The sequence below is a fragment of the Sabethes cyaneus genome, chromosome 1 (genome assembly GCF_943734655.1).
Source record: "Sabethes cyaneus chromosome 1, idSabCyanKW18_F2, whole genome shotgun sequence".
Classification (NCBI taxonomy): Eukaryota; Metazoa; Arthropoda; class Insecta; order Diptera; family Culicidae; genus Sabethes; species Sabethes cyaneus.
In genome coordinates, this window is record NC_071353.1 from 101196626 (window position 1) to 101208784 (window position 12159).

At 37.1% G+C, this 12159-nt stretch overlaps 1 protein-coding gene across 1 annotated transcript in view; it reads left to right on the forward strand.

Moving 5' to 3' along the window:
* The window catches only part of LOC128732660 (cytochrome P450 4g15), a 58675-nt gene that overhangs the window by 13954 nt on the left and 32562 nt on the right, over window positions 1-12159 (forward strand). The window contains exon 3 of the mRNA XM_053825950.1: window positions 4566-4748. Coding sequence (XP_053681925.1) covers window positions 4566-4748 — 183 coding nt within the window. The remainder of the gene's footprint in view (window positions 1-4565; window positions 4749-12159) is intronic.

Genomic DNA, 12159 nt, shown 5'->3' on the forward strand with positions numbered 1-12159 from the left:
ATGTTTATACTTCCTCCGGAATATCAAACGTATGCTAGGCGTTGAAGAACAGTAGCCCAAGGTTGGTTCGAATCGGATCAAAACTCACTCACTCCCCTTTTATTTGCCGATTCAATACATGCAGATCACGGCACGCTTGTATCTTCTTGCGAAAAGAGAACCAAAGACGCAAAAGAATGAGGCGAAAAAACCACACGTGAACCTCTATCGCCGATAAAGCTTTGTGTGTGTATCGCTGCTTGCGTGTGTCATAATTTGATTCTCTCCGAGTGAACGGATCGGCGATAATTATCGTTTCCCGATACGAGTGAGTGATGAGTCTTGAACTTCCGATCAAATCACTTGGCGATAATACAGTACAGCGATCGGAATAAAATTTTATCGCAAGCAGCAAACACAGGAAACAATCCACGAGCGGCGGGTACCTACGCATAATTTTGAATTGAAATTAGCAAATAGAAGCCGTATACCACTAGCACAGTTGTGTAGTAGTAGTTGTGTAGTTGTGTAGCACTAAGATGACCGTTATTACATAAAAATGAGCTTGATAATTTTGACGTAGGACTACGTCTTTTAACATAATAGACTTCATTTTAAAATATTTTACTAGATTTGAAATTGCTATCTTAACGTGTGATTTGCCTTTGCAGGTGGATTTGTATCGAACCGCGTTGGCGGATGCAAAAGAAGAAGAGATGACAATTGAATTTTGAATATTTCTAGTGTGATTTGAGATCACGGATGATGTGATTCGGTTCAGGTCGTAAAGTAGTCATTCCCTTGACGGCAACTTAACCCGGCTCAAAATTTCTCGCCAATGGGCATACAGTGGGATTTCGAATTTGGCATGGTTCGATTTTGGCATGCCTCGATTTTGGCAATAAAAGTATCCATTTTTGGCAACATAAAATATTTTACTTCCAACAATATGCTTTGATATCAATCAATTTCCGCATACATACTTTAAATGACGAAAAATTATTGCCCTAAGTGTGTCCATGAAAAAAAGCTTGCGATTTCGAACAATATTATTTTTATTGCCGTAGGACTACGTTTAACCGCAGGTCGCCAAAAACTGACATGCACCACACGGATAGCTCTTGGCGGATTTTATAAACATAAAAAGGTTGCAATCGTTGATTAATAACCTTTAGTCAATTTCTAACGCACTTCCATTAAATTTTTTTCATCTTAAAAAAGGGTCTCGACTTTGGCAACATAGGCGACACGCATTTGTTGCCAAATTCGAAATCCAACTGTATTTTGCAAAACAATTACAATACAGGCTGCGATTTATGTTCATTGCGGAAGTGTAATTGATGATTTTTATTTGCTTTATATGAGCAATCTGCCCTTTAAAACTTTAAAAGGACGTAACTAAGTACAACTTACCTATACTTACTCAGCAATGTATTGTAAAAAGGATCTATCAAAATTCAAAAGTGTTTGAGTGCTTTGATTTAGTAAACTTTTTCGTTTTTAAAACAATTTTAGATTTGTATTTTTTTCGTTTGGCGTTTAGGTTGGCTTTTTCTAAGGCCCTCTCCCAAAAATCATTGTTTTGCCAAACTTATTTTCAAATAACTTTTGGACAACCAAATCGATTTTAATGATTTTACTACCAAATAAATGGTTTTGTCATTCTTTATATTTAAATGTCAGTCCAAGTTATATGGAATAAATTGTAAAGCGTCAACTAACAGTTGAATTATGTTCCCAAGATGTTTCGAGTTCTGTATCAAATAACATGTAAGATGGTATAGCAAAGGTTCCTTTCACCAGCAGGTGGATTAAATCCGGTTTTTTAAACGAATTTTGGAATTTACGCAGTTTACGTGATTTTCGGAATTTACGTGGATTTACGTGGTTTTTACGCGAATTCACGCGTTTTTCTAATCGAATTTGGCAACAAATGCAGGTCCCCCATGTTGCCAAAACCAAAACCGTGCCAAATCGAGACCCTTTTTGGATATGAAAATATTGACTGTAGATGCGTTAGAAATTGACTAAATATTATTAATCAACGATTGCAAGTCCGCCAAGAGTTATCCGTCCGGTCCGGTGTCCGGTAAGTTTTTGGCAACCTGCGGTAAGACGTAGTCCTACGGCAATAAAAATAATACTGTTCGTAACATTCATTTTTTCGTCATTTAAGGCTTGTATGCGGAAACTGACTGTTATTTAAGCATATTTTTGAAGTGAAATATTTTATGTAGCCAAAAACGGATTATTTTGTTACTAAAATGCCAAATGTGAAATCCCACTGTATAATGGCCCTAAATTCACAGGGGTGGTGATATGGATAACCAGAATAACAGTGTATCAACACAACTGAGTACGCAAAACGGTTTTATAAACGTGCAGTGCCATTCAAATCTTTGCTTTCCACGCGCTGCCTCGTTCTTAAATTGCAAAACTTGCTGCAACATTTCTTTAATTCAGCCATAATATTTTTTGTAAACATTTTATTAAACAGCAAGTTGCTGCCTTGTATTTATATTAAAACAGTATCAGACATCACCATATCCTCCATTCGCCAACACAATTGCAACAAAAATATCCATAACCGAAAAATCTTACATTTTTTACTAATCGAAAAAAGAACGATAATCATCCAATGATCGCAATCCTTTCTCATCTGCGAAAATTATCGCCTGGCGATCCTTTTCCGTGATATTTACACACAGAGCGAATCACGAGAGAGTGAATCGCATTCCCCATGGCGCGTACACGTTCAGGATACAATACAGAGAGAACTAACTCACAGGATTGCCGATTGTGCTCACACACGGAGCCGCATCGTACGATGAATATAGCAATACACTGATAGACGATGTCGTTTCATATACCGAGAAAAAGTTGAATGCCACTCGCAGTTTTCTCGCGGATCACCAACATTGCAGTAGCCCCGGAACCTTCGTCAGTATCTGGTGACAGCGATAAAAATACAGTGTAAACAATGCACTCTAATCTACTACTACCCTAATTTTCAAAAGAAAATACCCAATTGTTAATTTTCTACAGCGATTTTTCCGTATTGCAATTTGATGTGGGACACCCTTTAGTGCGAATGATGCACCTCAGTTTGTTTAGGCTGCATTTAAAATTGAGATGAATTTTCAACTGGTAAAAGGAAATTGATTTATTATTTCATGTCAGAATGGAGTTTTTATGTTCCTCCTAACTGTTCCGTGATACTTATATAGCGACAAAGTTTTTATTTAAGCGCAGAAAAAGAAAAGAAATGTAGGCTGAATTTTGCAGTAGGCTGATCCTCCCCATCGGTCAAATTGATCGCCAGATTTTGGCTAGACATTTATTCGTGTTTGCCAGATTTTCGAATAAACCTATTAGCGACCCTGGGAGGAATAAGGACTCAAACACTCTCTAAAATATTTTTGAACAATGTGATGGAAACGCAGCACGGGTTTACAGGAATCTTTTCCTGGTGGTCTTTCTGGCTAGACGATGTAGACGACGAAATTGCTTCGTCAAAAGCATTTTGATCAGTCTGTGCTCTTCATCTTTTCTTTTGATAAAAGCTGAAGCAATGCGTATCAATTGCTTCTGTCAGGAAAGCATAGAAATAGCTGTTGATTGGCTGGAATTAACAACGCAATCAATGATGAAAAGGACAACGATGCGTTATCTAACGTGTTTTGACTATAGAAACCACTTTGTAGCGAACAGCAGTGTTCTATGTCATCATGGTTCCGCAATATTCCGAAAATAATTTGATTTTCTCATCATCTCCACCTACTACTGACTTAATTCCGAATTTTATTTGCCATCATCGGAAGTATCTTGACCTGATACACAACTTTGTCGAAAACATCAACCTTCTATCTCGTCATGGTTCGGAAATGTCGCCAAATGAATTAAATTTCACCGTATACTCCATCTAGCGGACTAGTTCCAAACTTCAGTGTTCGTTACCAAATGCGTCTTGGCTTTACAAATAACTTTGTAGTAAACAGCAACCTTCTAGCTCATTACGGTTCTAAAATATTCCTAAATGAATTTAATTTCTTCATTATTAGCGCCATCTAGCGAATCAGTTCCGAACTTTATGATATATCACCGGATGTGTCTTAACTAGATAAGCAACTTTGTCGAAAGTCGCAACCTTCTATCTCTTCACAAACTTGAGCTATTGCCCGCCGTGTACTCAGTACACGACGCGACCACTTGTGTAACTTTTTTCATTTCAAAAAAGTTACGTTAGTGGTCGCGCTGGTGTACTGAGTACACGCGCGCGGACACACTATTTTTACAAGCATCTTTCGTCCACTTTTTTTATTTCTTTTTGCTATATTTCGGCATCATTAGAAAGAGGAAGAGTAGATCTTCGAATACAACCAAAACCTGATGTGATTTGATTACAATTTTGATGATTTTTTTGCGTTTTTCGGAATCGCGTGTACTCAGTACACTAGCGCGACCGCTCTAGGGTTAACAGGGATATAAAACTGACTACATACCAAATCAAACTACGGTTATGTGAAGAAATTTTTTTGATTGACCTCTATAACCTCTGTCTAAGAACGTAACTTTTAACATTTCAGGACACAAATGGCGCCAACACCGGAAACTAATTGCCCCTACCTTCCATCTCAATGTGCTCAAGAGTTTCATCGATCTTTTTAACGAAAATTCGCGACTAGTTGTTGACAAAATGCGTAAGGAAGCTGGCAAAACATTTGACTGTCACGATTACATGAGTGAATGTACAGTGGAGATCCTACTCGGTAAGTCTTAGAAACCTAAATCACACTCGTATGTCCAAGTAAACAGCTGATTCATCGACCAGCAAACAACTGATCCATCGACTATATGATGTGGGATCCCAGCTGGGAAGACAATTATTTTTCACCGTTTGCATTTCATTTTTCGCAGTTCTTTCAATGTTCGTTCTTCACAAAAAACACGTTTACTTCCTCATAAGAAAGTGCAAAATAATTTGACCAGTATAAGTCAATATTAAAATGATAAAAGTTGTAAAAGTTACAAAAACGAATTTTGATTTTAAAAACAATTGCAACTATCTAATATTTCACAGACAATGTAGGTTATAGATATTTATATGTTTGTATCCACCGACACAATACGCAAACCTCCTAAACGGTTCTTTATCAAACTTGGCAGACCTGTTCCTTGACTTAAGAAAATCTGATCCCAATTAAACAAAAGGGCTTCGTTTTTCTTACCCTTGTCGAATTTCTCGACTGATAACAGATGTAGACTGGGTTACAAAAAAGGAGGGGGTGGAGACGACAAAACGAGGAGGAACGTTAAAATGAAGAAAAATGGCTTTAGTTTTGCATTATGAAAGTTTCCGGAACGAAAACAGATGTACAAAGCAGCTAGGCCACAAATGGGGGGTGACCCTGAACAAAGATATACCGTCTCAAGGAAATCCGATGAAGAGTATGCGCAGAGCTGAAACGTCCATAAGTTACCTATGCGTTCATTGACGATGGTTCGGAAGTAAGTCTTTTGGAGAGAGTACTAGCTGACGAATTAGGCATTCACGGAAAGCCTACTCCACTATGCATAAAATGGATTGCAGGCTAGCTAACTTGTCCGGTCTGTAATCGCTTTTAATCCACGGGTTTGGCAGTATCTTCCAACGTGTCCTCGGTCGAGCTGTAATTTCAAGCAATCATCCATGGACTTGATAGAGAAAAGATTTTTACATCATCTGCGCAAATAAGAACACTTGAGTGGGAGATATCATCAGGCAATTTGTTCATTAAAATCACGAAGAACAACGATCCTAAGTGATCCTTGTGGTGCCCCAGAGTCTACAGTAAAAGAGCAAGATTTGTTGGTACGAATTTTAACAAGTTGTACTCACTGTTTCAGATAAGGCACCAACCACCCTACTAGCACAGTTATTATAAACTAGTTGTGGTAACCGATTAAGCACTGATTTTAGTCATAAATAGGTTGCAGCAACCAGAAGTGACAAAAGTGTGCTACTAGGGCAGTTGTGCAGTGAGCCTAGAACACCAAACTCTTCAACTGCCTCCAACATGCTATTAATACTAACGGCATCAAATGCTTTACTCATATCGGTATATATGCAATCCACTGGAAATGTAGTCCGTAACTATCGAGGTGAACGTACACAGGTTTGTAACCACTGATTTTTTCTTCAAGAATCCGAGTTGCACAGAAAAATACGTCCGATCGTCGTAAAGGTGACTAATGACTCGAAGAGTTTCGGAACAACCGATTGTATAGCAATTTTATGACAATTACGTCTACAATCTACATCACATCTGGTACCAAATAATAAACACAATCCAATAGCAAAGGCAACACGGTTATAAATTGTGACAGAGAGCTTGAAGCTCGGTGTCAAATGACCTAATGTGGCAGGTTTAGTGTTAACTTTCCATCTCATTTCATCTACTGAAATGATGAAGAAGGTAGTTTTCTAAGAACCTTTGTACTTTCAAAACAGAAAGTAATTAAGATGAAAAGTGCGGCTAGTCTGGTTTCAATACAGTATAATTAGAATGGAAGTCGATAATCACCGGTAATTTCAATTGCTGCGTTGCCTCATTGAACGCAATAAGCAAAAGAGAAAAATGAATGGAGACAGACATTGCATAAGGAAAAACCATTCTTGCACATGTACCTCTACCAGCACTAGATCCGTCGACCATACGTAAACCTGTCCCTAAGAAAGCCGATCGTAAGTTGATGCGAGAAAAAAAATAAGCCAAACCACTTTTCAAATGCATTACCAGCAGCTGATTGCGCCAGAAAGTACATGTGAGTAGAGAAGCAAAACCTGTTCGACTGTTTTTAGATTTTTTTTTTTGTGGATCGTTTCCACCATATAGAACCCAGCAGTGTTGATTCGCTGCAGCAGGATAATTCGAAATTAATGCATTTCGTCCGCCTTAAACCAATCGACAATATTTTATCGCAACAATTTTTCCCGGATTTATTTGCAATTAGCATGCTGGATTATAGGGTAAGGGATCTAGTTTTCGACCCTGTGCTAGTTTTGTCACCACTGCTGAAACATTCATCAAATAGATTCCTAAGAAAAAGGTAGAGAAAAGCTTTTTTCTAGGATATTGTCAAGGTTGTTATTTTTGCTAGAAATTTTGCAATACCCCACCAAAATTTGCGTCTGTACGTCTTAATAAATTTTTTAAACTGGGACTGGAGTTCGAGTGTTTTCTTTTCGTCTAGTGAAAACAGATACGGAATCAAAATTTCCATAAATTGTATATATTAGGACACTGAATTCATGCAATATGTTATTATACAAAGAAAAGACAATATTTTAGTCAAATTTTCTTTTGTTGCAGTGCATACAGTGGACTCTCGGAAAAGTTAGTCAATTGGGGGATGGGTCGATTAACTTTTCCGAAATTTTAACTTTTCTGAGTAGTCCTAAGAGTCATCGAAAATGATAAATACAAAAGCGAAAAATATATTCTTGGATACAGGATACTCATTTTTAAGAATCTGGAAGTTGTAATGTAAATGTAAATATGTAGCAAAATATGAAGCAATGTACTAAATGTAAATATGTAGTAAGATCCTTATGAAATGATACTTAGTTTCTTTCAGTAAATTTAAAATAGTCTGTTATTCTAGTTTACTTTTGATTTTTCGTAGTCTACGACAACGTTTTGACAATGTTCGCACTTATATTTTGTTCCGTACTGTTCCTTTTTTGCATATAAAAATCAATCTGAGTTTGCGCTTTTTCAGTTTGTTATTAAACATCCTGAAGCAACTAGGTGCTTGTATTGAGCTATTACTACAACTGTCCGGTACAAGAGTTTAATTTAATCCCAGCTATGATGATGCTCTGTATGAAGATGTGGAAAGGCGATAATAAACCGAAAAATGAGAAATAAAGATAGAAGGAAAACACACGTGTGTGAATGAACGCTTTGGACTTCCAATAAATTTAAACTCTCAGAAAAGTTAACCAAAAATTAACTTTTTAGAGCGTTGCATGAGAGCTAATATTCGCTTAACTTTTCTGAACAATTAATTTTTCAGAGAGTTAACTTTTCCGAGAGTCTACTGTATTTGTAATTTATGATGTAATTAAAGACGTTAAAAAAGTACAGAAATTGTAACGCGAAACTGTTTGTGTTCTAGATTTCGACCAGTCGTAACAGCCTGTTGTATGCATTCAAACCGGCTTGTTTCATTTTTCGACCTATCGTTTAAAAGTCATGGAAGTGAAAAGTATCCAGACCCGAAAGTAACGGTATGATTTCAGGCGTTTTCCGGAATTACATTTCAAACATTTTCCATCTATTCATTCAAAGGCGAAGGATAATCGAAATAGTCTACAAAAAAGATTTACGGTTTAGTTTAAAAAAAAATAATACCAATGTAATATTATAGAAATGTTGTAGTTATTTTTTTTTGCATTAAATTCATCAATTTAAACGACTCTCAACTTTGAAAATACATTACTTTGTACTTGGGTCGAATATTAGAACACGCAAGAGTCGAAAACGAAAACAAGGGGTCGAGCTTAGCCCAATGGTATATTGAATTGAAACGAGAAAATGAGTGAAAAATATACAACGTACACTTATTTACTTTTAAATGTTAATTGAATATACATCCTTTACTACTATTTGGACGATATGTTGCAATTTGTTAGCCATGCGTTGGTTTCATAGGTCCAATTATAGTGCCCTTACTCTACATTTCTTACAAAGGACTATTTTAGATAAATTTCAATTGTATTGCATTGATAAGTAATAATAACATCTATATTTGGACTAGATCTATATTTATGGATTTTTGTCAAAAAAAAAATCAGAAAGGTTGTATTCCAGACAAAACCGCGTAGCTGGCGTAGAACTACGTTAGGCGGGTTTTGCGAAAAACCTTGTCTTGTCTTTCACACCATATTGACATATGTGTGACGTAACATAGCGTTAAGTAAATAATTGTATCGTATTTTTGGAATGCATTTTGTGTAATTTGTGGCCAAAAACAAATATTTTTATCAGTGCCAGAATCGGAGTACAGCTTGAATCCGTTAATTGGGCCACGACTGCTCTTCAGCTGATTCGCTAATTGGGCCGACTGACAGTTGTTTGAAATTTTTAAACTCAAAAGTTCAATAGAATTTTGACATTCAAGTTGGAGCATGGCCCAACTAATGAACACCCAATAAACGAACCGTATCTTCCTCACGCACCCAGCTATTAACAAAATTCTCTCGTTAATATCAAACACTATTCACATATATATGTATTTCGATGATCTCAAAAAATTGTTATGCTAAAATGGTTTGATTGTGCTACAGGTTGAGAAATCCAAATTCTTTCCAGTCGATTATGTTTCAGATCGTTTTATTCTTTGTAAGGCCGTCTGTAGACGGCCTTCGCTTTTGGAGCTCCAGAGCCGCATACGAAATTTGTTTTGAATTGACAACATGCAAAATGTGTTCAGAACAGATTTCTTGACATTTTGAAATTAATATCACAACATTCTGACTATGCATTCAAAAGTTATCATTTTTCAAAAACAAAAATTCCGAAAAATTTCGAAAATAATTAATGCGCGAATATTTCCTTTTTTACTTTTGATGAAATAACACATCTAGAACAAAATGATTGACCTTAAGATTTTTCTATGAGTAAATTTCATGCTTTATATCAATTTTTTAATGTATTTGAATTGAAAAAATATCTGGGTAGAGCGTTAGGCATGAAAAACGAAAAAGAGAAATCGGACTTTTTCTAACCTGGCGCTCGTCCAGATAATTATTTTTGCATGAAAATCAGAACTTAAGGTTCTTTTGAGTGTACTTTCATGATAAAACAGTCATTAGCTTAATCGCATCGTTTTTACGATGTTGCCCATTAGAGGGTTAATGCTTGAAGGCTACTAAATAAGTTGTTCGCAAAATGTTTTGTACCTTACTGCCTTATACTGAGTTGACGGTCAAATAAACATTAGCACCTCTACGGATCCCTTCTGCCTTGTCTTCTCCATCATTTTTGAAAGAAATTAATGTTTGATTATTGAATAGTAAAGAATTGCACGTAACTAACTGACGCAAAGCAGCAATTGAAACGTTCTAAAATATTTTTGGAGAAGAGTCCTTAATTTTCCTCACTTTGAGAATTGCTGCGTTACTTCACTTGCACAAATATCCCTTCAGCCGTGTTTCCTTGTAAGACAACAGCCCCGAAAAACTGCTTGCAGTACCTATTCGCGACTGCGAAAACTAAAGAACTTTTTAATCCTGTTCGCACTTACACGAAAACCCATTGTCAAAACTTGCGTGAAAACAAAAGCAAAAATACTTCCTTCACTTTTTTCTCACGCAAAAACCAAACAAATATTAGCAACTTCGTAGTCACTAATGTGGATACAATCTGGCAAAAGGACAAGATTGCTGCTCACTTTTCTGTGACCTTTCACCTTCAGGACATCAATTTGGACTGGATTCAATGTTTAAAAATAAACCAGGTTCAAAGGAAGGGGTGGTTTTATGCTTTAACAAAATTGTTTACTTCCAGGACATCAAACTGGACTAGGTTTGTCGCAGTCCGAAGAAATTTTGTTAGGACGAGAGCACTTTTTCACTCTTTCTGGCATACTTCCCAAGCACAGATATCAAATTAGTATAGATCTAAACGTCGTTGATGCTTTTTTTTCTAAACATAAAGTAATCGAAATCACAGTAAACAGATGGTGTATTTAACTGTCGTCCCTGCCTGTGGAGCAAGGCGATCACAAAGAAAATGTATAGGATAATTTGACCTTAAAACTGTTCGGTAATTTTTACTAATTAGTGATTGAAAAATAATGTTACAATAGAAATCACATAATTGCTACAGCTTTTATGAGCCGATCGCTAAACCATGAAAATCCATTCATAATTGGCAGAGCTATTACCCGCTTACGAAAAAGTCGAATGCCTGGCAGAAATCGAACAGAACCAGTGTTCATTTTTCGCTCGATTCTCTTTATGTCAAATGTGACACTTTGAGGCAGGAGAAAAGTGGTTCATCAGCTGTGCAGTTTCGGGCAAAAGGTAAGAGAATAATATGGAACATGATAGAGCAGGTATAATTTAATTGATAACCTGTTAATTGCACGCGTCTTGCTGCCACAGTCCGCTGCTGCTACCCTCCAGAAAGAAGGGACCGGTACAAAAGCGGTTTTTATTCGAAACCTCTGGCAGAAATCGAAAAGAAATCCGGCGGAAAAATCGTAAGATGAAATTTCTGCCCAAATCGGATGTTGCATTTCTGCTAGTTTTCACGGGTGATGGCGGCCAGGAATCCGGCAGAATGTCTGGCAGAAAAAGTTTTTCGCTGCCAGATTTTTGTTCGATTGCTGCCGGAGGCGCCTAAGCGGGTAGCGTTCAAAATCTTTCATTCTTTTGTGACGCTGCAGCACGCTGGGTTGAATCCAAATTTTGGACTGACACCCTGCGGTAAGACGTAGTTCTACGTCAAAATATAATGTGGAATCTATTTTAAAAAAGAATATTCGGAATTATCGATCTTACCGATCGTAAGACCTAGTTTAATCATAATGCCTCGCGCAAGTCCAGCCGAATGCTTTCCGATATGAATATTATGGGTCCGAGGAAATGATTGGTGAGGCTGGTTGAGGACATTTTGCTATCAGTTTAATCAGTTTATTTACTTATACCGTTAGTCCATCCAACAGACATGACGATCAGAAGTCAAAGCGGCCCGCAGCTTCCATAAGAAGATCTGATTTGGCTCGCACCATGCCTACATTTGGGCACCACAGGTTTAGTCAGTTTATTGGTAGTACAAAGATATTGCTAGTTGTACCCGTCAAAGTTTTGAGACTACCGGCTGTTTTACTTCACTAAGACTGACCAGGTCACACACTGTTCTTCGAAAAACACCGCCTCTTATATCTAGTAATAATTGTCATCATACGTTGATTAGTGATAACCTTGACTACAGATTGCACACGCAGGAGGCGTGGAACATCATCCATAAATGCAAGTGGCTGCCTTCACAATGAAATGGCTGAAACCTGTTTCCGTTAGGAAGCATGTAATTGAATGCTATTGGCATATATCATAGCGATTTGCATTCGCCATTCCCTATCCGGATTTATTATCAACAAGCAAGACCGGTAGCTTTAACAATCATTTTG